The 27,896-nt window shown below is 39.4% G+C and overlaps 1 protein-coding gene across 3 annotated transcripts in view; it reads right to left on the bottom strand.

Annotated features, from left to right (window-relative positions):
* CTNNA3 (catenin alpha 3) overlaps positions 1-27,896 on the bottom strand; it is a 540,285-nt gene that overhangs the window by 249,997 nt on the left and 262,392 nt on the right. For all 3 annotated transcript variants that reach the window (XR_014564644.1, XM_083740309.1, XM_083740310.1), the window contains 2 exons: positions 9,862-9,942; positions 7,931-8,083 (listed from right to left, as the gene is read on the bottom strand). Coding sequence is in view for 2 of the 3 variants with exons in the window: in XM_083740309.1 (XP_083596435.1) it covers positions 7,931-8,083; positions 9,862-9,942 (234 nt within the window). In the remaining variant the exon portion in view is untranslated. The remainder of the gene's footprint in view (positions 1-7,930; positions 8,084-9,861; positions 9,943-27,896) is intronic.

The following is a 27,896-nucleotide window of genomic DNA, read 5'->3' on the forward strand; positions in this document are numbered from 1 at the left end:
AGTTCCCTGCTACACAAAACAGACCCATCTTCTGTTGTTTAGAAGAGCTAACTGCAGGGATAGCATTATTGTACCTTTTACAATGAGTCTGATATAACAAAACACAGCGTTCCAATACAATTTAATTTGTGGATATTTCCGCCATAAATGCAGATATGTTCCTATATCTTAACATCCTTTCTAGGACCTCAGCAAGGAAACTGGAGCCATATGTGATAATCTTTGTGAAGTTATATGCCACTTATGGAACAATTCAACATAAGTTCCCCATTTCTCACAGAGTTAGATCTAAATGGTGTCATTTAAATGGTCCTCCCATAAGGACCGCCATGTCACTTTATCAAACGGCATATATATTTGGGAGATCAGGCCATTGTCATGACTTCTGGTCACTAAAAGGCTTCCAGAACACCTTTCATTCCTTACATTTATACCCCCCATTTCTTCCATCATGGAACCCCAGGTAGCATGCACATAGTAAGAAGCGGTGCATGCAGTGGTGTGTCATAGCTGCTTACCTGGAGTTGTGTCAAAGTCTTGGTTCCAGTTACACCAGTGGGACAAGTGCAGTCCTGTTGCTGCAACCACATGGCCCCACAGCTCTGCCCCAGCCCCATCCAAGTCAACAGCAGCAATGTTAGTGTCAGGAGGGCAGCTCCACATCTCTGCCCCCCCTACCACTTCTGCACACAGCTACTAAAGATTTTTGGTTTGAATGTTGGCTCTTTTAATGCCATAAGCAGTGTCAAATCTACACTTCTTTCCTAGCTAATTGTTCCATGAATTCTACCCCTAAAGTATTGACAGGATAAATATATTGGACAACTTTGAATTATCTGGTATTCACCGCAAATGCATCATATCCAATTTCAAGTTCCTCACTTTCCATTTTTGCCATAAATTTCACTGGCCATGATGGTCAGTTTAGGCACAATGCAAAAGAAAGCCACAGTAAAATGACTCTTTTAGTGTTAGTTTCATATTTATATGATAATTACATCACAGACATATGGGCAATAAACCTTTGCATGATTGGAATTTTGCCCAGAGAATCTGTACAACCCACTATAATATGGCTATTGTTTTATGTCACTTTTAATATTCAAGATTCCTTTTAACTGCTTACCTTTTAAACACAATGTATTATTTATACTGAATTATAATGCTACCATTTCAGAACACAGGCTATCTCACATTTCATTAGAAATGATTTTTTACCTTGTGAGATTATCACACAGCTATGTTATGAGGTCTTAGTGGGGTTCTCTTCCTTTGAATATAGCATCAGAAGCATTCAAGGGAAGGGGGGGCGAAATAGATTTCTAATAAACTGATACAACTGTGGCAGAATTCTGTTTTAAAATAATGATATGATACACATAAATGCTCATTTAGTTGTAGTTTTATGATGGTACTGTTAGAAGTATAAAAATAGACAGATTTCAAAAAACGAAAACAAAAAAGAGTATAGTTTCCAAAATGCCATCTGAGTGTACATGCAAATCAAATATAAATAAATATCTATATATTTACCTCATTTACATGAGTTTTTTCCTTACTGTGTGCAACTGCATAATTCAATTTTCCCAAACACTGCATTATGTATATTGGCTTGTGATGAGAATAATTTCTTTCATATGGCCCAAAGAATATCTGACCAGTGAATTGTTTAATAGGCCAACAAATTATCATCTCTGTTTATGCAGATCAAGCTAGATCATAGTCTTTGTGCACTACAACTTATACAATTCCCCTGGGGATAGATTCATCCATTCATTTCAGAATCTTCTACCAAGTGAATCAGGTCATTTGATTGTTACCTATTGGGTAGCTTCATACATAATACCAATGAGAAAGTTACAAGCTACTTTTTTGACTCCAAACAGTGTCAACTGCCAAAGTTTTGGTTTTTTTAATTGAAATGATTTAGGGAACTTAATTTTTAAAGTTGTTTTTTTTGACAACTAACATTTCTGAAAATCCCTGTCTTCAACTTTCTGTTGGATTGCCTCACTTGTCTTTTGTGAATTACGGTATATTGTAATGGAACCAGCTTCAAACAATAACTATCTGAGTGACTGATTTGACTAGACAATTTGACGCTGACGTACGTGAGAAGGACTTACTACACTTTCAGGCCATTACTAGCTACAGATTTAGGTTTCACTTTGTTCTCCTCTTAAATTCTGAGAGAAGCATAAACTGCTATTCATACAGCTTGAGATTAAAATTAATTGGAGAGAATGATTTGACCACAGGGTCTCCTAAAGCCAGGATAGGCTACTTCTCACAGAGAGAAGAAAAATGCTGAAAGGAGGAGCTGTGTAGGGAAAGAGTTGGTACCTTCCATACATGTACCCTTTTGTGTTTTAAATTGCAGCCCCACATACAGTGTTAGATGTTATTGGGCAGACTCTTTGGTGCCCATTTTGCCCATGACACGAGTCCTCTAAATCTCCATTACTGCCCCATACACATAATCAACTGTAGGAAACTTGTATGGTTTTGCACAAATATGATAAATTCAAATATATTTAAGTTTGGATCCTTAACAGCCATGATACATAAACAACAAAAAGAACAGTGTTTCCTCTATAATTCTGAGTATTCAGTGCTATTCCAAATAGATTTCTGGCAGGCTGAAAGGGGATTATTTGTTTACATGATACAACTGTATCCATTTCCCCCCCGCCCTCATTTCTAATAGTGTTGGATACTAAAAGATTATTTATTTTTGCATACATAGGGCTCCAATCAAAGACAAATTTACCTGAACATAAGCCTCTGTGAATTCAATAAGAGTTCAAAGCAGAGACTTCTGAGCAGGCGTGCACAGGATTGCATTGTAAATCTGTTAATTTGTGTGTCAAATATCCCCCTGTATGACTGCTTTCTTGGGAGTATTTTACATATGATATACTACTAACTTGACAGATGCAATATAGCTGCTATCTAATTAATTTCCTGGAGAGCCAAGCACTACTATTTATTGAAAATGCACTCAGCATCGTTAATCATGCTGTTTCTCAGAAATGCATGTAAGTACTTGGGAACCACATCATGAAACTTTTAAATAAGAATTTCTTATAGCTGTCCCTTTTTTTCATTACATGTATCCAATAATAGGATGATAACTCTCAAAACCAGAAAGTAATAATGGGAGCACCAGAAGCAGTTAAATTATAATAATTAATATCACTAAAAGGAAATGGAAGCATTTATGCATACCTAAATGAGCATAAGAATTTCTCTGAATCCAGTGTTAGTAGGATTAAAACAGCCCTCAGCTACGTATATGCTTGTTACACTCAATGGTAATATTATATTAAAATGAAGGAAGCAATTACCTTAAAAGGAAAACTCTAAAATTACACATATATTATTCAATCTCGATTCCCCCCCCCCAACCTACCTGACAGTAGAAGACCCTCAGCTAGAGATGGGGAAGAGATTCAGTTCAGTTTGCCTTTAAAGGCAAACCTGCCTAATTCACACTTCCCAAAACAATATGGGAATTGAAATGCAGTCTCACTTTCAAATTTGCACTTCTCCAAATTTTGCAATTCAGTTCTCCAGCCAAGTAATGTGAACAAAAATGTATAAACTAGGATAAAATGTACATTAAAATGCATATATTTCTGGAAAGGGCTAATATATATTAAGTACAAAAAGGCATTATATTAGGGGAAATAGCTTGCAAAAACTTGTATATTAGTAAAACTGCATACAAAGATGTATATATTCACACTAAAACACTGATTTTCTTGAGGATTCAAAAAAAAATGTGGAGAATTGCAATATTTTTATTGGTACTTTTTAATCTTACTGTTACCAGTTTTTAAACTCAGAGTTATGCTGCAAGCTCCCCAAACACCTAGGTTATAAGATGGTCTATCTGTGCTGCATATACCGGTAAATATATAAATCTTTAGCAGATGCCTGTTTCTGTTATAACTTGTGATATAGCACTAGGAGAAGGAAGATAAGAATACAGTCTTCCTAATTTTAGCTGGAAGTAGGGATCCAGAAATGTGTGTAAAACATAAACAAAAATTGCACTGATGCAAAAAAAAGTGAGAAGCTACAGTGTTTGCCAAGGAGCTAGCTTATTATATGCAGCTTATTATTAAAGAAAATTTAAACATGCACATGAAAGCATTTGTTCTCAAAGAGAAGAGGAGGAGGAGGAGGAGGAGGAAAGAGAAGAAAGCACTTCACAGATTTTCAAAGAAATTAGGAAAAAATGCTGTTTATGTTTTGAGGTTACAAACCTTGACAGTGCTTCTAATAATGCTTCCAAGTCACTAAATTCTGCAGAGAGGTGCATTTTTACAACTTTAGGATGCATAATGTAAAGCTAAGTTTTGAAGCGCACGTGCACACATGCACACGCACACACACACTTAAAAGCATCATTGTTCAGAGCAAGGAGGGGGAAGCTGTGGCCCCAGACAGAATGGTCAGTGCTCAAGGCTGATGGGAGTTATAGTCCAACAACAGCTGGAGAGCCATAGGTTTCTCTCGTGATTAGAGGCACTCTTTTGAGAAAATGGATTTTGCCCAAGGCATGTTCCTTAAACAGAAAACAGTCAAGGCTGATACTTCAGGCCTACACATACTAAACCATGGTAGCTGCATTTGTACACAGGAATTATTCGTAACTCACCCATCCCATACAAATTCACATGTACGTTAATATGGATCACCTCTCCCCATAAGAACCTGCCCGGATCAGAGTCTTTGTGTGCCTCCTCCATGAGAGGTCCAGAGGGTGGCAATATGAGAACAGGCCTTTTCTGCAGTGGCTTCCTATCTGTGAAATGCTCTCTCCAAGGAGGTTCAGGTGAAAATGATCCTTTTCAACCAGGCTTTTGGCTGATTAACTTTCTATAACCTTTTAAATGTGCTTGTGGGAGGGGGGGCTATTGTTTTTGCTTTTTCTTGTTGTTTTTTATGTATTTTGTATTTTTATGCTGCTAACAGCCCTGAGATCTTCAAGAAATGTCCCTGGAAGGAGTATGTTGGGTGGATGGGGGGCAACATTTTCCCACATAGTCGGCCCATACATTATCAACCAGCAGGTGGGTTGGTTGATCTTGGATACATACCCAGTGCCTTTGTCAAAACCTGTTTGCATCTGTATTCAATAAGTTGTGACCTATTTCATCCCAATACGGACATCCACTGTCTTATTTAACATGGTTCACCCCTTTCACTAGGTGGCATGCCTCTTGCAGGCATATAATATAGAGTTATAGTCAGTTTACTAAGACAGTGTAGGGCAGAATATTGCAGGGTGAATAGTGTGTAGTTATCTTTGTGATTTTAAGTTGTTTTAAACTGTTTTTAATATTGTGACTGCCCTGGTTGGATCTGCTGATTATAAGGGTGAAAGTTTTATCCCAGTGACCAGTATAGTTATTAAAGCCAAACTTGCATCACGGATACAATTTCTGGAGCACTTAATTGGTTTCCATGCTTTTAAATGCACATGGAAGGAGCTCAACCCTATTTTCTTTTGGTTTATATTTGGCATTCCTAGACGTGTCACTGGTGCTGCTCTTAATTTGGACACTGGTCTAAATTCTTTGAGCTATTGGATCTAGTCCATTAAATTTTGGCTCTGTTGCTATCTTCTGCTTACTCCCAGTTCCTCTGTATTCCAGGAAATGATAGACAAGTCTGCCTGGATGAAGAAATTGTTGCAAAACTTGTGTCAGTTGAACTTTTGTCTTCTAATTTGTTATCTACAAACTGCCAAACAGAGAGCAATGAATATTGACTTGCAAAGTCCGATGCAGACCAGAGGTCTTGTTCTACCCCAGTCACTGGGTTTGCGGGGTTCTAGTTCTAAGAATGGGATGCCTGATCTGAAATGGATATCTGCTCTTAAAGCTTTTTCTCTGGCATATTTAATACCTTACACTTAAAACTTTTTAATATAGCAAAATTCCCATAAATCACAGATACTGCCCTTATAATAATGAAGAGGTGGATTCTACACCACATGTTCTTTTTAAATATAGTTTTTATCAGGAGGCAAGATAAACTCTTATATATATCATTACATAATCCTTTCCAGAATAAGAGTATCTGTTGATCTTTTTTCTTTTTGGAGGACTTAAAAAAATAGTAATCAAATTACAAAATTTCCAACCATTGCAATTTCCTTTTGACTTTCCATGCTTGTTTCCTGAGGTTCTTCTCTTTTAACAACATTATGTATTGTAAATTCTGTGACCAAACACAAAGTGTTTGGTGGACTGTGAATAAATTATATTTGTATTTGCTTGTTTTAGTTGTGTATTTATTTATTCCAGCCTGCACTGAGGGTTCCTTTTGGAGCTCAAAAGTCAAAATAAAATGCCTTTTGCAAATGGGTGTGGGTGGGTGGGTGTGAATGTTACATTGTTCAACGTAAATGAAATACTTGTGAAAAAAGTGAGTGATTGAGCCTGAATTTCTATTGTAAGAGGAAGTGTAGAATTGCATAGACAATGTCATCCACAGCCACTTTAGCATCTGTTTAATTCTTTTTTCATCTATGGGTAAGGCAAAGCTTATTACTGTGTTTGTGAAACAAATTGTTTAGCAGAATATCTCACTAGTAGTCACAGAGGCAACTCTAAGGAATTCAAATCCCACCAGTAACTTTTCAAATTATAGCAGTGTTGCCTCTTTCCAAAGAAAGATGAGCAAAACGCAGTAGTATTTATGAAGGATATGTCACACGTCTACCTTCTTCAGACATTTATCGCAGAACACACAAAGGTGCCTGTTGGTACACATGGGGCTCACTCCACCCCTGGGCAATATTGCATGCGCCAGCAACTCTTCCCAAAACACCATATGATTGGCTGAGACTGGAGAGGGTTGCTTCACTGTGCTAAGTGTTTCTAGCAGGGAGATGGGAATCTTATTGAGGGTTTCTATTCCCATGTTGAAAACTCTTCCTATAATGAACTGCCCACTTCACTCAGTCAATTGCACATCAGCTCAGTGGTGTTAGTAGCATGTGCAACATCATCCAGGAACAAAGCTCCTCCCAAGTTTTCCTGCCACACTTTCACATGTCCTACAATGCAGAAAGACTGCAGCGTCCAGAGTAGCAAATAATTTATCAGATTAGTCTCTTCTAAGTTCAATGGTATGCACACACACCACCTGACAATAATTTCCATGATTTCTTGATTCTGATTGTGAAAGCACATGTTCTTGAGTTCTCTTGCATGGGTTCAGTTCAGACCAGGCTTCAGAAAAGTTGGGGGTGGAGTGAGGCAAAGGCAGTCTGCAGCTAGAAAAGACTATTTGCTAGTCTGCAGCTATTTGCTCAAAACAGCAAGGTAAGCAAACCTAGAAACTTTTATAGGTGCCAAGGAATTAGCCTGCTAAGCTGAAGAAAACAGAGAGAGGTGGGGTATAAGAGAACTTCAGATTCAGTCATACGAGTATGTTTCATGGAACACAGTGGGTGGCTTTCTCCCTACCCCTTCCTGAGCTACTATTTGCCACCTGACTCCAGTTAGTAGATATCAGGATTCTAATAAAAAACAAAGTAGATCCTGCAAATGCAAAGTCTGTTCACTCCTGTACACTATCCACATGTGAAAGAATATGCTTATATGAATCTCTCTTAATAATTAGACAGTAAGTACCTAACATTATTTTAAAGACTCTAGGACTATTCAAAACACCCACAGAAGATTCCAATAATAGCTACAAGAAAAACAACAGTATGGTACAAACACTTCCACATGAACAAACATGGAGCAGGGACATACAAAAATATGTATAATAGGGAAAACCAAAAATATGCTGCTGTGAACATAGTCACTAATGCAGTCACTGTACTTTCCTAGGGGACAAAAATACAAAGTGATTACTGAAAGCTAAGGTTACATCAGGTCCACTGCACTACCAACAAACTCACCTCAATAAGCCTGCACGTATGTTCTTTAAATATAGCAGCATATTCCATTATTTCCTTTTCTCTTCCATTTTTGGCAGCTTCAGTGAGCACAAGAAGTGGAACAGTTGTGTCCAAGAAGGAGTCTGAGATATGATCAATGATAGCTTTGCGGAGCTGGGAAAAGAAAGCACCATTAATTAAATCATATATCATGGTATTTCGTGTGTGTTATGCTATGCAGTAAATGTACTCTGCAAATAAGAAACCTTGGGTTGTATCCAATGCTCTGTGCACATAGTTTTTGCTAATGCAATGGGACTTCCATTTCCTCTCCCCCACCCCATGCCCCCATTTAAGTTGCTCTGGACCCACGAGATCCTCCACTCCTGCTTTATGTCAGAACTGACTACTAACACAATCAACTGGGTTAAATTATTCACTGTGATATATGACTCTTGCTCTTATCAGTACATGTAAAAATACTAAATGTGATGCAAAATGAAACAATGTGCTTTCAAAATTATTTTAAAGAGAAGGGATCTTTATTGATTAGTCATGTACATAGAATAGAAAATGGCAGGATCCCCAAGGATGTGCTTTATGGGTAGCTGGCCTAAGGCACCAGGCCAACTCTGTGTTATAAAGATGTCTGCAAACGTGACATGAAGGCTGGCAACATTAACCCCACCATGTGAGAATCCCTTACTGATGACTGCAGTGCCTGGGGACAGGCATTCAGGTCATTTATCCACAGCAGCAACCAGTGGAGAAATGACCACTGGAAATGACCGCTGGGAGGAGCTCAGAGAGAAGAAACACAATGGGGCACCTGTAACAGCGAAACTGGATGCCTTCATCTGCCCCAGTTGCAATAATAAAACAGGTCTCTCTTGTATTTGTTTCTACGGCCACAGCAGGCACTGTAACTCTCCAATGGTTTGACTTTACCCCCGAAGGTGCACTTTTCTATTGTCTTTCTAGAAAGATGGATACCAACAATTTCAAAGAACAATCTCAGATTTAAGAGTGTATTTTTCAGCCTCCTGTTACAAATGCTTGGGGAGAGTATCACTTTTTCTAGTGCCTAGTAGAACTTAGTGAATTTCACCTTGTAAGTTGATTTTCACAGTACTCGGTACCTAAATGTTCCTGGATATGAACAGTAAAATGTACATATCTGCACACTCAACGTTATAATCACACATTTACAATATATAAGATGAATCCACAAACTGGTTCTGTCGCCTTTAACACCCAGCATAAATTATTTGCCCATCAACCTGCCTTTTTCCATCACATAATCAATTTAATATTCTTATAATAAGCATAGATTAGGAACAGGATTCTGTCTGGGTTTGAGGGTATAAATAAGACTATTATATTCCAGCAAGACTATGCTAGATTATGGCTGTTAGTTTTAATTTTATTTTAATGCATTGTATAAAGATATTTTTAAAATGTATTGTGTAAGGATGCTTTTAAACAACCTCCAGTATGGAAAGAATCATTTTCACAGAAGAAAGGTGTTATTCTGTTTTCCATCCTTTCTCTCAAAACAGACATTGCTGTGCAGGAGGGACTGACCAGATCCAGATCTGCTTGGTTTTCAGCAATGCTGCTTCGTCATGTGCCTTTGCTCTAGGACTATTTAATCTCTCACTCTTATATAATGGAATCTGTCATCCAAGGAACTGACTAAGCCCACACCTTCAAGCAATAAAGCAACATTAGGTGTTCTCAGACCACTCACTGGAGCCTTGAATACATATTTCTAAATCTTGGACTTTTGGTGTTTCCACTGTTCCAAACCTGCATCCCTAATCTCCATCTGCATTTCTTAAAGAAAAGTGTGTCTCCGTAAAATAAAACAAAAGCATGTCATAATTATTATTTTATGTTATAACTGCTTGCAGACCTATCTATTTAACATACTTTTCCCCTGAGGAGATTACCTGCCTGCGGAGGTCTCTTGTTTTCTTGCACATATTATCTATTGCAATATTCAAGGCATTGCTCCTTTCTTTTTTGTCAGCCTGGAAAGAAAAAAGAAAAAAAGAAAATTTTGAGCATACAAAGCTAGTATATTTAACATCTTAATAAAAGCAACAAAGAGTCCCATGGCACGTTAAAGACTAGCATTTCTCACTACCATAATTTCTCTTTAGAAAATAATATATTCAATCTACTTTAGTAAATTATATTTTTGAACATAACAAAAGGTACAAAAGTACTGTGTTCAACAAGGGTGGTTTGTTCATTCAGGCCACATGTACTTGCAATAAATATATGCTTCTGGTTTCAAGGATTTCCAATCAGCTTACGTTCATATTGATTTAGTATATCCAGGCTAACTGTAACATACATTCATATGGGCACTGCCCAACCCCTTGCACATTTCCCTGCTTAGGGGCTCCATTAGAATATACATATTTTTTCATAGGACAATTAATTACAGTAGAGTTAAATAAAGAAATAGCTCCAACTTCTACAAGTTAAAAATAACTATGTAATGCATAAGTACTATTTATTTTATTTATTAAATTTGAATAGCGCTTTTCATCCATAGATCTCAGGGTGGTTCACAACATGAAAATACAAGGTAAAAAAAACCCTCAAAACATGAAATAAAAACAAGAAAAACACAAACCAGTAACCCCCCTCCAACAACACATTTAGAAGGGTCTCATATATTAATCGGCCAAACGCTTGGTTGAAGAGGACTGTTTTCACCCGACGCCTAAAGGTGTATAATGCAGGTGCCAGCCAAACATCCCTGGGGAAAACATTCCACAAATGGAAAGCCACTGCAGAAAAGTTGTCTACAAAAAGCAAACCTAACATCTCTGACGTTACCTTAAAGAAAATACCAGGGTAGGGGTGTGGGGTGGGGATCATGCTCAGTTGTGACTGATACTTCAAGCTTGTAATCAGAGATGATGATTTTACCCACCAGAAAACTGTAAAGGCTGTCCTTGAAGGAAAACCACTACAGTAGTCCTCCTGAAATCTGGCAAGATTCATTTCCTCCAGAGAGTCTAACCTGGCAGCAAATTTCACCCAATTCTGCCAAAAATCAAATTTATGGAGGTTTCTGTGGTGGGGCAAATTTTAAAGGCGCCCAGCACAGAAGAAGATCCTCTGCCTGTAACCTGACAGGCCTTATCCATTCTGGAGGTGCTACTATGCCTGCAAATTTCAACCATGTTTTGCAATCCCAAAATAAATCCTACCTCCAACACCCACTAACTTCCCTGCCCCCCCATACAGACATACCCAATTCATTCTTACAACCTTAACTATGTCTTGCAAAAGGAAAAAGTATAGATATTTTTATTTCCCAGTAATAGTGAATTTTGGAAAATGTTGGCAGAAGAAGCCTCTTTTTCCAAATCAGATTCAGCCTAAAACTGACAGGCTGTTTTCTGAAGCACTAAATCAGGATCCAATCCAAACCCTCCAGTCTGTTTATACCCCTAAAGGTAAGGTAAAGGTAAAGGTACCCCTGCCCGTACGGGCCAGTCGTGTCCGACTCTAGGGTTGTGCACCCATCTCACTTAAGAGGCCGGGGGCCAGCGCTGTCTGAAGACACTTCCGGGTCACGTGGCCAGCGTGACGAAGCTGCTCTGGCGAGCCAGCACCAGCGCAGCACACGGAAACGCCGTTTACCTTCCCGCTATAAAGCGGTACCTATTTATCTACTTGCACTTAAGAGTGCTTTCGAACTGCTAGGTGGGCAGGAGCTGGGACCGAACGATGGGAGCTCACCCCGCCGCGGGGATTTGAACCGCCGACCATACGATCGGCAAGTCCTAGGCACTGAGGTTTTACCCACAGCGCCACCCGCGTCCCTTGATACCCCTAAAACTGACCTTCAAATCACCACTGAGACAAGAAGCAAACCCTGTGATTTTGAGCAAGTCACTATTTCTCAGTCTTGTGATGGTGTTGTGAGGTTCAGCAGCCTAGGAAACTCCTCCGCAGAAGGGGAGGGTAGAAATGTTATAAGTAATTAAGGCACATTAAGATCAATCAATGGCACTGGGGGAAAAATATTTTTTCAGGGCTGGGCCTATCATTAGGCAGAGTGAGACTGTGCTGCCTCTGGCTGCTGATTTTGGGTGTTGTGAAATGGCAACAAATTGGTATATTATTAAATGTATTACTGTTAGATTTTTTGCTGCCAGGGAGAGGGAGAGGTGCTTGTTGGATTTTTTTGCCTGAGGTGCCAAAATAACTTGACCAATTTTGGGTACTATGCACCTTGAATTTTGAAGAGGGCAGATTTGCTGCTCTGCTTCAGGCAGCAGAATGTCTTGGGCCAACTCTACTTAAAATGTTTACAGGTCTACATGCTGAAAATAATCAGGGTTCTGCAATAACTGCACAGTTCAGCAGTGACTAGAAGGAATAATTCACTCACTGTGTTTCCAATGGGGAAAACTACTCGGGCTCACTTAAGACATTTTCGTGCATCTGCAGAAGTCTCACCATTTTGACAGTTTACAATTTTCACAGAGACTGGGTGATCAAAGAAGCTGCTATGGACATATTGAGCTGAAGCTTCATGTTGCAACAGTGAAAAGATGCTTCAGGACATTTCATCCCTTTCCTCACCAGTTCTAATATGAATTTCTGGATTAAGTACCCAAGTAAATAATAGAAGTTGTGCAACCTTTAGCAACACCACACAAAACTAGAATGAACACTTTTTGTTTGTTTCATTAAAATATTGCATGCACCGAAAGTACTAGAATGCAAAAACATTACTGCAAGTTTGCTGTTCAGGCTACAGAACAGCAGTGGGCGAGCTAGATTTCATTTGATCATCGGTCCTTTGACATGGTAAAAAAGTAAGTGTATGTAATCTACTCTAAATGCATATGAGGTCTGAGAGCCTAGAAGCAAAGATGCCACCTGACCAAGGGGACTGTTCACACATAAAAACTCTGGCAGCCTTTACACAGCCAACAGAATGGTATCCTGGTATAGTAAACCAAGATTAACTGTCATAATTTTTATTGCCTGGAAACCCTTAAACAAGGGAATGGAGAACCTTTTTTTAGCCTAAGGGCAACCTCCAAGGGCTGCATGCCAGGGGTGGATATGCCGGGGGAAAGTAATTCAAGCAATAGAGGGCACGCTTATCTTTCTACCATTGCCCAAACAAAATGCCTCTCCATTCTCCATCCAGCAAGCACTATCACAGTTCAAAGACACATTCCAGCTAGGCATAAATAATGGAGGATGCAGGGCAGTGCTAGTAAGGGAGGGTGGCAAGGAAAGGGAGTCTGGCCTAGGGAGAACCCCAAAGGTCAAATAGGTCTGGGGAGTCACAAAGCCTCCCTGAGTGTCAAGTTCTACTCCCCTGCCTCAAACAGAGCTCATTAAACAGATTACATTTTTGCTAGAAGACTATCTCAACCAGAATTCCCCATGGCAAAGCAGCTGTTTGTCCCAGTATTTTCATCCTACCTCTTCTTTGACCCTATGGTTTGCTTCCAGTTTTGCTATGGCTCTGCTCTGGGAATGAAAGAGTCATCCTGCTCTTGAATAACAGCAGTGAAGAGTTTTCTGCCTTGCAAAATCCAGTGGGAGTGAACTGTCCAGACTCTGGACTGTTCTTTTCCACATAATTGCAGAAATTTAATGGTTAGGATTGGAAACATGATTAACTATGGCTACAATGCTGCTTACTGGGAAGTAAATTCCATTGAACTAATGGGATCAGTTTACAAGTTAAACATCTCTATTGTACGTATTATCCCCTGCCTTTGTGCACACAAGGCTATACAACATGCTTAGAACTGCATCACTCATTGTTATTTTTTGCAGAAGGTTTCTCCTGTAAATGTTACTTTAGGCAGTGTTGATAACACTGCAAGCAAAGTATGTCTCTCAATCCCTTGGTTCACTATACATTTAGAACAATTTGTCCAAATAAATTACTTGTCTCAGCACCTTAGTGTAAGAAAACTTATCTTAATTAAATATCTCAAGAGCATCTGTGTTAGTCTGATGTAGCAAAAACAAAAACAAAAAACAAATAATCCTATGCCACCTTTAAAAAATGTCACAATAAATCAGTTCACCTTTAAATGTTGTGTTCTACATTTTCTTCATTGGATATTGTAATGTTTGTAATCAGTTGACTGTCAGGCCTGATTTTTTTTAAACCAAGGTTTTCAGATCAAAAATAAAACCAACATTTTCCTGTTAATCCAAACAAAATGGAAACAGTTTGGGGGTTGACATCTATCATAAAATGGAAATACCAGAAAATGTGGATAAAGTAAAAATACTGACTTTTGCCTCACAACCAGGGCCTAGTCCCATGGCACGTGCGTGTGTGCGCACGCACACACACACACAAGAATGTGGCTGCCTCAGGAAAATACTAATTTTATTAAAAATTTAATGTCAAGCTCCTTAATTTTGACAAGAAGCAAGTTCCCCTCCACCACGCCACATTTTGAGTTACCAAAAATAGGAACAATGTTCACATATAAAATTTATCATTATTCACATCATTATATATATGATTCAGATTTATACACACACACACACATCCATGTATATCCCAGGTTGCCTCAAGTAATCAACACATAGAGACATACAACAATGCATATAACTGTATAAAAATATGTATTAATATACATATGTAGAGATAATATTATGCTGCACAAATATTGTACCACAGTCAGCTTGATTATTTATTTGTATTATATGCATAATAAAGATTTCTTATGTATAATTTAGTATAAAATTGGTCAGGCGTTCTAAAAATAACAAATACACAAGCAGGTTACATATAAGTGGCCACTCAGTACAAGAGGTGGTTCAATACTGCCAAGTTCTGAGTATAAATTCATTTAAAACAGATTCATCTTCCACTCACACCGAGTTCCAGCACAGATGGTTGTGCAACTGCCCCAGGCACTTAGCATTCCACCATAGCCCCTTGTGTAGACAGAATATTTAGAAGAGCACAACATCAAATTCCACCCTTTGTGCTTAGGCTACCATTTTGATTTCAGAAACTGAAACCATAAAGAGTACAGTGGTACCTTGGTATACAACCATAATCTGTTCCAGAGGTCTGGTTGTAAACCAAAACAGGTTGTAACCCAAGGCGCACTTTCGCCAATGGGGCCTCCCAAAAAAAATTGGTTGTAATCCAAAAAAGGGGTGGGGGGTTGCAATCCATAAAAAAGGGGCACGCACTTCCGGGTTTGATGTGGTTGTAATCCAAAATGGTTGTAATCCAAAGTGGTTGCAAACCAAAGTACCACTGTACTGCAATGTTACATAGAAAAGCAAAATTACAAATTCACCAAGGGTGATGGCCTTGGACTCCGCAGATGGTGGGGGTCTGTTTGACAAGGGCCTGATCTGTGAGGCGTTATCTACATTTTTCTGATTCCTTCCTCTCATTTATGCCTAAAATCTGGTTGGAGCGGATTATTGCATATCTCAGGATCACAAAGCTTAATTTCCCTCAGCAACTCTTGAAGAATCCTTATTTTAAGAGTCCTGGAATTATACCAAAAACAGCACAGCTCCTTTCCAGTTTCCACTCCAAGTTGTGCATAAAGCCATGCTCAGCCTCTGGGTGACAACCTGTGCATTAGTATCAGCTTATCAACAAATTCAAAATCACCACAGGTGCTGGTTAGTGAAACTAGCAAATGAGAATAGAGTTCATACACTTGCTTGGTCAGTGTGTCCTGTATAAGATATATTGCTGTGTTTACATTTGACATATCCATGACCCTCTGTGCTTTTACAAATGAAAGTGTCCGCCTACCCACTGTGCCAATGTTTCGTCAATGCTATTCCATGGTGGTTGTCCTGATGAATTCTCAGAGCCATCTGTTTCCCTGCGGTTTCATATTCCTTTGATAGAGGAAATAATAACAAAAAAACAACCCCTCTAACTTATACTACTTGCTCTATGTTCAGACTGCCTGCCAATGTTCCACATGTGTATACTCTTAACCTCCTTGTTCTCTGCAATATTAATGCTAGTAGCAATATCCAGTGAATGAGGAAGCAGAGACTTTATTCAGTGTCTCCCATGGTTTCCCTCTGGGGCACTTTCCCCATGTTGATTCTTCAATGCTCTTAAAAAATGATCTGTACCTTCCCCCATTCCATCCTCAGATAACAGGCAGAGTCAGATGGGGCTGTAGGATGGTGCGGAGGCAGGTTTTGTAATTGAAAAGCTGAGCTTGGAAGAAATGCTGTATTTTCTTAGTCTTTCCCCCCAGCTATCTCTCCCCCTTCACGTACTCAAAGTCCAGTGCAATTCCTCAGTCCCCTACTGTCTTCCCATAGGGGGGCGAGGAGCAGGAAATCTCTTCTAAACCTACTTTTTAAACACATAAGGCGAAAACAAATAAATGGTACACAATTTTTGTTCATTGTTTACATCCTTACCAGGAGCCAATTTACCTCAAAATAATGACTTGGTCTCCTGAGAGGCTGGTATGCCAAGAATGATATGATTCACACTGTACAATTCAATGAAGCAGCATTTTGCACTGTCAACTTGCTCACCCACTGTTGTTTGCAATGTCCAATGTATCTCATGTTAAAAGTGAGCTACACCCTAAGCTGGAATTTGTTAAAATATTTTTGGCCGTGACCCTGGAGCTGCCCAGTAGAAGACGATTTTCCAATATGGGCTTGATTTTACTTGGTTCTCCTGCCACCATAGAAATAGAAAATGTGAAACTAGCTATTGCTATTGTTTGTTACTATGTATTTTTGTGTGTTTATATTATAAACTGCCCTGTGATCCTTGGATGAAGGGTGATATATAAATTTTAAGAAGAAGAAGAAGAAGAAGAAGAAGAAGAAGAAGAAGAAGAAGAAGAAGAAGAATGTGGAAAACAAAGAACATGTTACAGCCAAGCAGGTTTTAATGGCTGTTTACCAACACACCAAAGTAGGATTAGCCAGCCTCTCATTCACATGCTAGGCTGCTTTGCATCTTTTCCATATCTGATCAAGTTTATATTAACATTTGCCCTTGGCAGTCAGTTGGTTGTCCATAATGACAGAACCAGCCTTGCTTCAGAAAATCATAAAATGCTTTGAGAGATCTATGTTATGTTTGATGGACACTGTTTCATATCTATATCTAAATCTATACATCTGAAGTTACACATTAGCTGGAGATTACTATTTTCCAGAGTGCCAAAAATAGGGCATGAAAGACTTGGTTGCTCTGAATGTATGCATACATTTCTTCTTCTTTTTGAAAACGAAAATGCTTTATTGAGTTTTCAAAACAAATAATACAAACAGAACCGCCAACACCATTCCATAAAAAAGGGGAATTATTCTTAACTGGAAATGTGGGTTGAAGTGTCATCAGTGTGCAGATGAAATCCAGCTCTCTCCCTCCTTTTCAGCAAATCCAAGAGAGACAGTGGGTGCACTGATTTAGTGTGTGGGTGTGGTTAATGGTCTGAATGGGAGCCAATAATTATTCTCAATTCAGGCAAGGCAGAGGTACTGCTAATGGGTGACTTGTATGCCCAGCTAAGCAGCAACAAGCGATGTTCGCAAACCAAGAAGCAGCATGAAAATCCTCTTCCTTTTGCTCCTTCTGGCTGTTAAGAACAGTCCACAATGCATCCTAAATTTGGCTTGAAAGATCAAAAGTTGCGCGCACCTATTTAAAATATATGGGTGGTGTTGTGTTTTTTAGATGGACACAGGCCCAGAGATTGCTCTGAGTGACAGAGCATGGCCAGAATTTTACCACGGCGCAACAATTAAGAATAGAGCTTTGGCTTCTCAGATATTCTCCTCCACACAACTGTAATCACACTGAGGGGAAAGCAGAGCTGCACTTATTGGCCCCATCTCAATGTCTCCTGCTGGCCCCAGCAGCTCTGCCAGCCACATGTCTGGAAAGAGGAGCCTACTGTACACAGATAGGCTCTCCCCATAATCAGGAACGCTTATTGCAAAGAGTTCCTGACCACAGTGTTAGGGGCAGACCAGCTCACAAGTTTCACAACTGGGAGGGGCATGGAAAGGGCTCAGATTAACTAGTGTTCATGCTGGTACCTCTTACGTAGCTGCCACTGACTAACCAACCTCTTCCGTTATTCCCAACTGTGAAAGATTTGAGGGGATTATAAACACCCAAAAGCTGAGAGTGTGAAAACTGTATTCTCTAAAGGCAGGTGTAAGAAACATCAGGCCTGGGGAAAGAATGCAGTTATCCTGGCCTCTCTAATCTGGGTTTAGAGACCCTCCCTAGGCCACATCCCATTCCCAGGACACATCCCTCACTGACCCTGTTCTACACAATCTTCATGTGTTTTTGCCTGGTTGGAATGTATCCATGACCTATGATAATGCATCTTGCTTGTCTTTATATGTGTAGGATGTGTAGGAACCTCCGATGTGTGTGGTTGGAATGCAAGCTACTGCACAAAGTAGGAGTAATATCTGTTGCTCTGCACACTTTTGCCCCTGGCCCAAGCCACTTTATTTTTTACTCTGGCCCATGAGGGTATGCAGGCTTTAGCTGAAAAAGGTCACCCACCCACAGCTTAAAGCCAATGACTAAATGTTTCTGATATATGTATGTCATTGAAATATTACTATTGTTAGCTAGAATGTATTCTCAGGACTGATAGCATCTGATACTAGTTCCTATGGAAAAACAAGCATGGTAGAGACTGACTGAACAGAATTTGAATCATCCCTACACAATGCTGTCTAGGGGAATATGGGCTCTTCTGGGGTTTTTTAACATGTGGAATGGGATGGCAACAAACTTAATAAGGTAAAGGTACTCCTGACTGTTAGGTCCAGTCATGGATGACTCTGAGATTGCGCGCTCATCTCGCTCTATAGGCCAAGGGAGCCAGTGTTTATCTGCAGACAGCTTCCGGGTCATGTGGTCAGCATGACTAAGCCACTTCTGGCAAACCAGAGCAGCACATGGAAACACTGTTTATCTTCCTGCCAGAGCGGTACCTATTTATCTACTTGCACTTTGACGTGCTTTCAAACTGCTAGGTGGGCAAGAGCTGGGATCAAACAACAGGCACTCACCCTGTCGCGGGGATTCAAACTGCTAACCTTCTGATCGACAAGCCCTAGTCTCTGTGGTTTAGACCACAGCGCCACCCACATCCCATAAATAAACTTATGTATCCATAAATCTTGACTATATTATATTATTTTATTATTTTTATTTCAAAAATAATTGAACTTTCTCAGTAGCAGGGAAAGAGGTTGTGGAGAAACCGGAAAATGAGTTAAATATAATAGTCTAACAAAGTGAGAAGGGGAGTTTGCATGGAATTGCACACAAGCTGGAAACTATAGTATTCTACTGACTATTTTATACAGCAGGGATTCAAAGAATCTTGAAGGGGATCAATCTTGGCTTTGTGAGCATGGTTCTCTAAAGTTCCCTGCAGGAATTCTCTAATTTTTTTAACCTCAGGAAAGAGCAACACATCTGAACAAATTAAAAGAAAGTTGTACTTCTGGAATGTAGAGTTCCTGGAAGATGATGGCAGAGTTCAGAGACTTCACCAAATGCTTGCTCCCTGCAAAATTCTCTTAAACCCAGGCAAAGGTTTTTATCAAGTCTTCCCTCAGAAGAAGAAGAAAAAAATCAGTTTTCATTTCCTATGAAGGGTCCCTTCGGGATTCAAGAAACTCATACAGATAACCCTTCATGTACAGTAATACAGGCATTTGATTATTTTCAGATGGAAAGGGCTAAGGATATTCTTAGTTCCCTGCTACACTGAATATTTCCATTTTGAGCTTAGACAAGTAGCATGCACCAGTCTTGTAACCACAACTGGTCTATGGATGCACACTTGAGGCAAAAGCCACATCCTTGCTTCCAATTTCTTCATTAGCCTAAGAAGCCAGGCTGTATAATGGAAGACTGGATTCATCAGGGTCTCTTTAGCTCTAGGAATAATCAACTAGAAGAATCCACAGATATGGCATATTACCAAGATGGCCCAGTCTGTGTACTGGATATAATGCCAATGTGTTCAGGCTGCCAGCCAATCTAGCTGAGGGCCTCTGAGATCTATTTCAATTTACTAAAGCTCATTATTGCTGCCTAATCATAATTCCTTGTACAAAAAAATATTTATGTCTGTATAATGCATCAGGAAATGTACAAACAGTCTAGGAAGCTCACTTAAATCAACCCACGTAAAAGTTTCACACATATAACTACCGTTAATAATGCGACAGTGTTGAAAGGTATGAAAACCATACCTGACAATTTTGTTTACAACCATTTTTTTCAATCTGTTTTGTCTGTCAAAACAAGTTGACAAATTTCCTAGCCAGCTTTGTCATGGACTCTTCAGATATTGTAGTTAAAGTATCATTACATCATCATTGTCTGCCCCTCTCAGGGCCCTAGAAGAAGACAAATAATAATAATAACAAATGAAAACATATAGAGATCCCTCTCAAGGTAAAACAAAATAATTCTGAAACTGGAATTTACCAGTTGCTGGAAATGGTGCGTAGGCAGGGTGCTGTTGTGCTCATGTCCTACTTGCACTTGTGTGGCCACTGTGAGAGCAGAATGGCAGACTAGATGGGCCTTTGGCCTGATCCAGCAGGCTCATCTTGTGTTCTTACCAAACAAATTGATGTGTCAAAGAAAAGGTTCAGGATCCCAATATGCCTAAAAACTGTAGATGGCAAATGATAACAATTGATAGTATCTTACTATAAAAAAGCAGTACTTGTCTGTTCCTGGCAAGTCCATGCAAAATGCAGACTCAAAACACAAAGAAGAAACAAAATCGTTCCCCTCATCTCTGAAGCCTACATTGTGTTTCTGCAGATGGATGGGAATGGAGTATTTTCTTTATGTATCACCCTTTCCCCTCCACTATATATATGGATCCTGCAGTTGCGACTTTACAACAGCTGAAAGGATTTTGCTCACAAAATGATCTTACTTGGTGGTTTATCTTTACAGGAATAAGCCACAGTGAGCTTCAAAGAAATATGAATATTTACATTTAAAATTTCATCTTCCGAATCGGATTGTAAAAACACATTCACATACTTATTTATTCTTTGTTACATTTTCATCCCACCCTTCTACTAAGGAGCTTGGTGTAGTATGCATGGATTTCCCACCACCATTTTGTTTATAACATCTCTGTGAGGCAGGTTAGACCACAAGACAATTGCAGGTCTAAACATCCATTAAGAGCAAAAATGGACGTGTTGTGTGAGACAGGTGGAGCATAGCCATGAATTTGATCAGAGTTTTGGCACTGGTCCAGTTCCCTTGCAAAGCAGTTTGTGGCAACTTTGATCAGAAACCGGCAAGTAAGGAGAAGGCTGAGCACCTGTTCCTGCTATCTCCTTATTCTGGTCAAATTCAGAGTCTCCATTTGCTGTGTGGAAGTAAAAGCAAAACAAAAAATGTCAGGGCACATCACCCACTTTAGAATCTCACTTGGCCCTAAGCTTCATGGCTAAAAGGGGATTTGATTCCAAGTCTCCCCAGTTCAAATCTTAATCATTGCCGATACTCAGTCCAGCTCTAGAATTGATTGTACTAATTAGGTGCCTAAGAAGAGGGGCTGTTAAAAGACTTTTGTTTTAGTATAAATCAGATTTACTACAGGTAAAAAACTTATTCTGAGAATCTAAGGCTAGGGAAAGTGGAAGCCTTATGGATTATTTTTCAATACATACATACAAGAATTGTGATAAAAAGCGATGATTATGCTTCTGGAGGAGTTAAGAGATAGAGCCTGCAATCTGGCTGAGAATATGAGCACAGATCTCCATTACTGTCTTGCATTTGCGACAGCTGTTTTCACTCTGTTGATGTTTTTTTCTGTTAATAGCCATCATTACTCAGAGCAATAACAGCCAATGTGTGCAAACTGCAAATCTAAACAGACTTGAGACAATCATCTCCCCTCCAACAGACAAATACGTCTTTCTTGATAACTTGGAAGCTGTGGACCTTTTTGACTATGCTTCATACCAGTTACATCATTTCGCTGAGAAATGCAGCCCTTACCATGTTATTATCGGTTGATAGCAGACAAGATACCCAGACATGTGCAATGTATATAAAAGTGATATATTGGGAACAAACTCGGTTCACTGAAGAAACCATCATTCCCTCTAACAGCAAACTTGGATAGTTGAGAGCCCATCGGTTTGAAAGTAAAATGGAGCCACCCAAAAATAAAGAATTGGGGTTTGTTTTTGTTTGGTTTTTTACATATTTCCTGAGGTCTCCCAAGATAAACAAAAGTATACAAATGTGCAAATTAAAAAGAATAACAGAGATGCCCTGTGAATTCCCAGAATTTATAAAATGTTAATAGTAGCTGACACTAGCAAAGGAAGGAGAAAAGGGAGGTGCCTAATGAAACAAGACTTTTCAAGAAGTTGAGAGGATTGTGTAGGTCTATCAGTCTATGGTTAAGAACAGTTGAACAGTTGAAGGGCAAACCCCAACCCCAATGAAAAATGGGTGGCAGAGGTAGAAGGGCAAGTGGCCTACTCAGTGCTATTTTTCTAGAAAAAAAGGTATCATAACTCACCATGAACGCCTCCTTGTTCTCAAGGCGCTCAAGGTGGTTTAAAATTTTAAAGTACTAAAACAAATAAAGCAAAGTTGGCCCTATGCGGGGGGTAGAATTCAACCAAAGCAATTACTGGTATTGTATTTGCCTGCCTCTCTTACTCTCTGCTTTCTTCCCACATGGCAAATGGTGTCAGTTGCCCCAAGAGGGTGTGTGATACATACCCTGAGCAGGGCCAACCCTTCCATGAGGCAGATTGAGGCACCTGCTTTGTGCAGCAGATTCTGAGGGGTAGCAGAGAGGTGTACATGTGCTACATGCCTCACCCTACACTCCCTGAAGCTAGTTTGCTGGTTCAGGTCAAGTGGAGGATGTTGCCTTGTTACAAGGGATGAAATAAGTATCAACAGATAGTCCAGCCAACTCCTGAATGTGGAATGAACAGGGGGCACCATCTTGTCTGCCTCAGGAAGCAAAATGTTTCAGGCTGGTCCTGACTATGAGGATAACACCACTTGTATGACAGAATAATGTTTCAAAACTCAGCCCCTGCTACATTGTCTTATTTCATTTTGTTTACTAGAAATTCATTCAGTCAACCATTTTATCACAATCAAGTGGGAGAACACACAGTGTATATATCCACTGTAACCTGCCAACCTAGCAGTTCAAAAGCACATCAAAGTGCAAGTAGATAAATAGGTACCACGACAGCGGGAAGGTAAATGGCATTTCCATGTGCTGCTCTGGTTTGCCAGAAATGGCCTAGTTATGCTGGCCACATGACCTGGAAGCTGTCTGCAGACAAATGCCGACTCCCTCAGCCAGTAAAGCGAGATGAGTGCCGCAACCCCAGAGTCGTCCGTGACTGGACTTAATGGTCAGGGGTCCCTTCACTTTTACCTTAACCTTGAATTATAGGCATTTCCAACATGGTGACAACCATGACATATATAATACACTGCCATTTCCATGGTATGTGCATCTTCTGGTAGAGTTTTCAGGATATCCATAGTGAAAGAGGAGAGTTGCATTATTAATGTGAAATACATACAGTTCAAAAAGTGAAGATAACACATTTGTGTTACTCTTCTAATCTGTAATGTTGTATATGACACTTTATAGATGACACAGTACATTAAATGCCACAGAGAGGGGAGTGTGTCCAGCTGAGGCACATTATTTCTTCCAATTCTGCAGTTTCCCTGGGTGGAATATCACCCTAGTATATGATCTCAGGAATTCGCCTAGCCCTAGTTCTTGCAGGAACCCATGAGCTCTTCCTATGATGATGAAATCTCATCTAAATCTGGCTCTGGGTGCTGGCAGGTCCTGACATGATACAGTTTTAGCTTCTATAGGATAGAAGTATACAGTGGACCGTGCCTCCATTGTCCTTTTGCTCCCAGTAAAAAACCAATGCAAGGATTAGACTATTGCAAGTTTTAAATGGTGTTAAAGAGGAGTCCAGTAGGCATACTTTCTACATAGTACTTTCATTTATAGTGTAGAATTTTACTGAGTATAGAACAGTAAAAGTTCCCAGTAGGAAAAAATTGCAGTATGTGTTAATGAATATCAACAATAAATGAAAACCTACCATAGAGAAAGGGATGTAATAAAAAACAAAAACAAAGGGCAAAGACTCTGGAGACAGTTTCACTTAATTAACTTACGCAAACATATATTTTACTGTTTGTACATATTTTCAACACTATCCTTTAATTTAATTTGGGAGTGTTTAAAAAAGGCAGTGAGGGGCTGCAGGGTAAGAAAAAGAAAACAGGGTTAAATAAATTTCACCTCCAGATAATCACTTGAAAAAGTGCATTAAGTAAAATATATCTGTTATATCCTGAAGTATTCACCAAGTGTCACAGGCCTATGGGCACTCCAAATGTACACTTACAGTATCTTGAAAAAAGTACACAACCCCTAAGTGAAATGTTCAACCTCAATTCATTTTGTAGAAGCAGGATCTAAAAAGTTTTGCTGATCTCCAAATAACTGTCCTTTAGGGACCATTTCACACATTACACAGGGGCAAACCAGGGTTTGCTACTGCACATAAAATCAAGAGAGAGCTGCAGCCGATCACATGACCCTGAGAAGTATATGTGTAAAATATATATTTGCAAACATGTGTTTGTCACATTCACACTTTACGTATTTTAGCTGCACACTTTTAAAACTTTGGTGTGTGCCTAAAATAGTAAGTGTAAATTGGCTCTTGATTATATCTGAAAAAAACTGTATATTCAGGATATAATTCTATTTTCTCTATTCTTCCAGTGTATGCTATAGCAACATACCTGCGGAAGTTCTTGTTCTCATGGGGCACCCACTGCTTATTCCAGCTCACTAACTAGTAGCTGAAATAGCCCTAAGCAACATCTTTGACACTTTATATTCTCATTTAAAAAATGTCAACCTAAATATGTCGATGTCACATTACAGGTTTCTGATCTCTACAGTTATTCTTATTCCAGTACATATACAAAAAACAAGCATGTTGGTGCAAGCCAAAGTTTAAAACGTTTAACACCAATTAATAACTATGGGTGCCTAGTAAGTTCATGTCCTATTCTTAGGAAATGTTCAGTCCTCTTGAATTAAGTTGGTTGAAATGGAACACTTTGGAATGTAAAACAAAGGCACCTTAGAACTAAAGCACTCATTGGCCTGGTTCAGTTGAATCAAGGTCATCATTGCAACAAACCACAGTTTGCTGCTACATGAACAAGTGACAAGCTGGACCACTTCCTTATTCTCTCTCCCCTCCCCTCCCCTCCCCTTCCCTGCTCTCCTTCCCCATCTAGCTGCAAAGAAAAGTTAGTGGATTTTAAAACCACAGCTTCCTGTGATAATCTGATCCTTATCTGCACTCTTTGTAGGGAGTCCTGAAAGCTACAATTTCCCAATTCAAATATCACCAGAAACTATGGTTTAAGCAATCAGGAAGAATCCTTGCAGCCAAGCACACAAGAGAAAGGGAAAATAAAACTAAGCATTGTGTGGAGGAAGTGAATACAGAGAGGGTTTTCACCCTCTCTCATAATGCTTAAACTACGAGCCAAAAAACATGTTCACATAGCACAGAGTTAAATCTATGAACTTGCTATCACAAGATGTAGAGATAGCCACAAATGTAGATGGCTATAAAAGGGGTTTAGACAAACCCATAGTCGCTTGGCCCTCCAGATATTTTGGGACTACAATTCCCATCATCCCTGACCACTGGTCCTGTTAGCTAGGGATGATGGGAGCTGTAGTCCCAAAACATCTGGAGGGCAAAGTTTAGCTATGCCTGCCATAGAGGATAAGGCTATTAATGGCTACTAGCTACTTCCACTGTTGAAGGGAGAATGCCCTTCAATACCAGTTGTTGGGAATCACAAGTGGGGGAAAGTACAACTGTACTGAGGTTCTCCTTGCAGGCTCCTCATGGGCATTTGGTTGGTCATAGAGGGAACAGGATAATAGACTAGATGGACCTTTGGTAGGATCCAGCAGGGCTTGTCTCATGTGCTTAAAAGAAAGAGGAAGGAAGGGCTCGAGCTCATTGTCACTCTGGAACACAGCATCACTTGGTGCAGCACTCTTGTTACATGTAGCCATTATCAACTTCTAGATTAGAAAAGACAAGTCAATTGTTCAAAACATAAATTAACAGAGATGGAGAACTGTACAGTCCTAAAATGGAAGAAAGTCCCAGTACACATATGATTGCAGCCTGAGCCCTAAAACATTATGGAACTCATAGAACACAGCCAAAAAAAAAAAAAAAAAATACTCTGGTTTCTCTTCAGATCGTATAAATCTATCTGACATATTCAAATTAACAATGGCAATGTGAAATGGTTGGTGTTGTAAAATCAAGTCATATTGCATACATTTCTGTAGTATATTAGGAAAAATGTTGGAATGCACAAATGAATTCACCCCTTGAGAGTTGTTAACTTAGACATTAATATGCTTTGGGGGAATTTAATAACTACAGCAAAACTGACCACTTTCTTAAAACAAGAAAGCGAACATAGTGCCGCTGAGAAGATATGGCTAATTAATATTGGGACCCTAATGGAGTTGAACAAACTTAACTCTTAAATGGTTGTATAACAATGAAGCTTTTTAACAGAATTTTAATGTTCTGTGACCATAGCATAAAATGTGAGCTATCAATGAGGGCCTGAGACAAATGGAATTATTTCTATTCCAATACTAGATGAGGTAAAATTGGAAAAATAAGGCGTATTAAATACATGTAAAATTGAATCAACCCTTAAATATATTTTGTTGGTACAACTCCTCAGAAAGTCCACATGAAGGATTTCGTTAGTTATTAACTGTAATTATGGCCTGCTTTACCCCATGAGCTCAGGACAGGTAATAACAGTAAGCTAGCAACTCTAGCCTATCCCTGTCCACCCAAACCAGTTTAAATAAAATGTTTTATGTTGCCAAAAAGAGCTTCATAGTCTAAAACCAGCACCTTGCATTGCACCCAGAAGCTAACTGATAACCAGTGCTCAACAGCCAAATAACTTATTCCTTTGGTTCATCCTCCCCAAAGACTTAGGGGGTGGGGGGCGGGAATAGTGCTTTGCATCAGCTGACAATTATGGGTAATTTTCAAGAGCAGTCCCAGGAATGAAACTTTGAAGTATTATATACAATAGCATGGCCTGTGAGCCTGCCCTTAAAGGAAGAGGCTGTTTCTTTCAGATGTTAATCCACCTAACAACATGGATGGAGGTCTCTTGCTGCATAACTCTCAGGCCACTGCACAGCGCTCTGTCAAGAGTCAAAATAAATGTAACTTAGTCTGCCACTAAGTTAAAAACAAGGCATTAAAAAGCTGAGAGCAGAACAGGTTCAAGAGAAAAAGCCAGATTACTTACACAGACAACTATCTGGGCTATGCTAGGAATAAAGGGACAACTGTCTAACAAGATCTAGTAAGATAAAACTGACCCTTGCTTCTGGGTTTCGACTCAACTGTCTTGCTTTCCTACCTTGTTTTCTCTCTAAATCTTTTATTCATTAAATAAATGATTATGGTAACATTAATACATTTAAGAAAATATATCCATAGTACTTTGCATGCAACTGCAGTGACCAGCACTTGTAATGTATTTGTATATATGACAAGTAATGTATATATTTTACACACACACACACAACTTTCAAGTACTGGTTAGTGTGGTTATATAGAGATTTATATTGTTTTATATGTGCATTTATAATGCTTTAAAATACTTGTGAAGTCTAAATGATATGCTTCCACATGTGTGACACACAGAAAGATAGTGCCTGCTGTGTTCTGTGATCAGGTCCTAGACTTAGAGAAAACATACACATACCGCCATGTCAAATTTGGCCTTTAATACCTACCCCTGCTCTAGGGTGGG

Source organism: Podarcis gaigeae (assembly GCF_964106915.1).
Source record: "Podarcis gaigeae genome assembly, chromosome: 5".
Classification (NCBI taxonomy): Eukaryota; Metazoa; Chordata; class Lepidosauria; order Squamata; family Lacertidae; genus Podarcis; species Podarcis gaigeae.